At 54.7% G+C, this 2,280-nt stretch overlaps 1 protein-coding gene across 1 annotated transcript; it reads left to right on the plus strand.

Annotated features, from left to right (window-relative positions):
- The first annotated feature begins 938 nt into the window (after window positions 1-938).
- Window positions 939-1,877, plus strand: LOC138428746 (olfactory receptor 6B2). The gene has a single exon (XM_069569569.1). It carries the CDS (start codon window positions 939-941, stop codon window positions 1,875-1,877), a length of 939 nt encoding a protein of 312 aa, XP_069425670.1.
- Window positions 1,878-2,280: the final 403 nt, after the last annotated feature.

Here is a 2,280-nt window from a genome sequence, read left to right on the forward strand (position 1 = left end):
CACACACCCCCTTAACCCTGGTCATGGGCTCACTGGGCAGGTGGCTCCTCCCTCAGTGGTGACAGGTCCCTCAAGAACGTTCTGGACTCCCCCACTCTGCTGCCCCAGCCCCTCTGCCTTCTGTTTTCTTTCCTCTGGAACCCCGTTGACACCTCCCCTTGCTGGTACTCCGCTCGGGAGTTTCTGATGTTGTGGGGCTTTATCTTTTCATCCTTTACCAGATCTCAAGGGGGCCTTGAGGCGACAACTCTCTCCTGTTGACCTGGGAGGCTCCTCCTTCTCTTCACACCCCCAGCTCTGTGGAGAGATGCCATGGGTCTGGGGTCTGGCTGGTCAGAGAGACCCATAAACCTTACCAGCCCCTGGTAGCCCTTCCTCTTACAAAAGCATCTGAAACCAGGTGAAGGACAAGTATCTTCCAATGTAGCCAAGGACTGTGGACATCCCTATGGTTATTAGACTCCTTAGGGAAAGTCCAGGTTATAAAAGCAATCAGATGATTTGAAGATCACCTGGAGGAGGAAACAGGCAGGCTATTCCAGAGCCCCACCTGCTCTCAGGGTGTCCAGTCCCCAGGAGACCTAGACCACCCACAGTGAGTTCAGTTCAGTCGCTCAGTTGTGTCCGACTCTTTGCGACCCCATGAATTGCAGCACGCCAGGCCTCCCTGTCCATCACCAACTTCTGGAGTTCACTCAGACTCATGTTGATCGAGTCAGTGATGCCATCCAGCCATCTCATCCTCGGTCGTCCCCTTCTTCTCCTGCCCCCAATCCCTCCCAGCATAGTTTCTGTTCCCCTGCTGTCCGAGGAGACAGGTGCCCACTCCTTGGGTCAAAACCCACCCCCAGACTGACCTCCGCTTTCTCTCCCCAGCCACCCTTGGCCCTCATCTGGCCTGAAGGTTGTTTGTGGCCCTGGGTGCCCCGCACAGGAGGATGAGGGGGGAGAATGTGACGCAGGTCAGCGCCTTCATCCTGGTGGGCTTCCCCACAGCTCCCTGGCTGCAGTACCTGCTCTTCCTCCTCTTCCTGCTCACCTACCTCTTCGTGCTGGTGGAGAACCTGGCCATCATCCTCACCGTCTGGGGCAGCCCCTCCCTCCACAGGCCCATGTACTACTTTCTGGGCTCCATGTCTTTCTTGGAGCTCTGGTACGTTTGTGACATCATCCCCAAGATGCTGGACAGCTTCCTCCTGCAGAGGAGGCGCATCTCCTTCGTGGGCTGCATGACCCAGCTCTACTTCTTCAGCTCCCTGGTGTGCACCGAGTGTGTGCTCCTGGCCTCCATGGCCTACGACCGCTACGTGGCCATCTGCCACCCTCTGCGCTACCAAGCCATCATGACCACGGGGCTGTGTGTCCAGTTGGTGGCCTTCTCCTTCGTGAGTGGCTTCACCATCTCCGTGATCAAGGTCTACTTTATCTCCAGCGCCACGTTCTGTGGTTCCAACGTCCTGAACCACTTCTTCTGTGACATCTCCCCCATCCTCAGACTGGCCTGCATGGACTACTCGACCGCAGAGCTGGTCGACTTCATCCTGGCCTTCCTCATCCTGGTGCTCCCGCTCGTGGCCACTGTGCTGTCCTACGGGCATGTCACCCTGGCCGTGCTGCGCATCCCCTCGGCCACGGGCCGCTGGAGAGCCTTCTCCACCTGCGCGTCTCACCTCACCGTGGTCACCATCTTCTACATGGCCTTGCTTTTCATGTACGTCCGGCCCCAGGCCATTGATTCCCGGAGCTCCAACAAGCTCATCTCTGCTGTTTACACTGTCCTCACCCCAATCATCAACCCCTTGATCTACTGTCTGAGGAACAAAGAGTTCAAGGGCGCCTTGAAAATGGCCCTGGGCTTTGGTCGAGCCTCACTGTAGCAGGCGTGTCCTGGGCTTTCATTCTGTTCATCTGAAACAAAATCTGAAAATACACCTCTTCTCTTTGAGGACATTTATTTGTAATCATGGAAATGCATTGCATCATTGCAGTGCTTCATCGATTTTAAAATTTACTTCCACATTAGTTTTTCTCCTTCAGCTCATGGATGCTGATACAACAGCTGTGGGGTAATAATGCCATTATTTTCTGCATTTTCAGTTCAATTCAGTCTCTTAGTTGTGTCCAGCTCTTTGCAAACTCATGAACTGCAGCACACCAGCCTTCCCTGTCCATCACTAACTCCCGAGCTTGCTCAACTCCTGTCCATCGAGTCAGTGATGCCATCCAACCATCTCATCCTCTGTTGTACCTTCTCATTCTGCCTTCAATTTTTCCCAGCAT

Source organism: Ovis canadensis, chromosome 1 (genome assembly GCF_042477335.2).
Source record: "Ovis canadensis isolate MfBH-ARS-UI-01 breed Bighorn chromosome 1, ARS-UI_OviCan_v2, whole genome shotgun sequence".
NCBI lineage: Eukaryota > Metazoa > Chordata > Mammalia > Artiodactyla > Bovidae > Ovis > Ovis canadensis.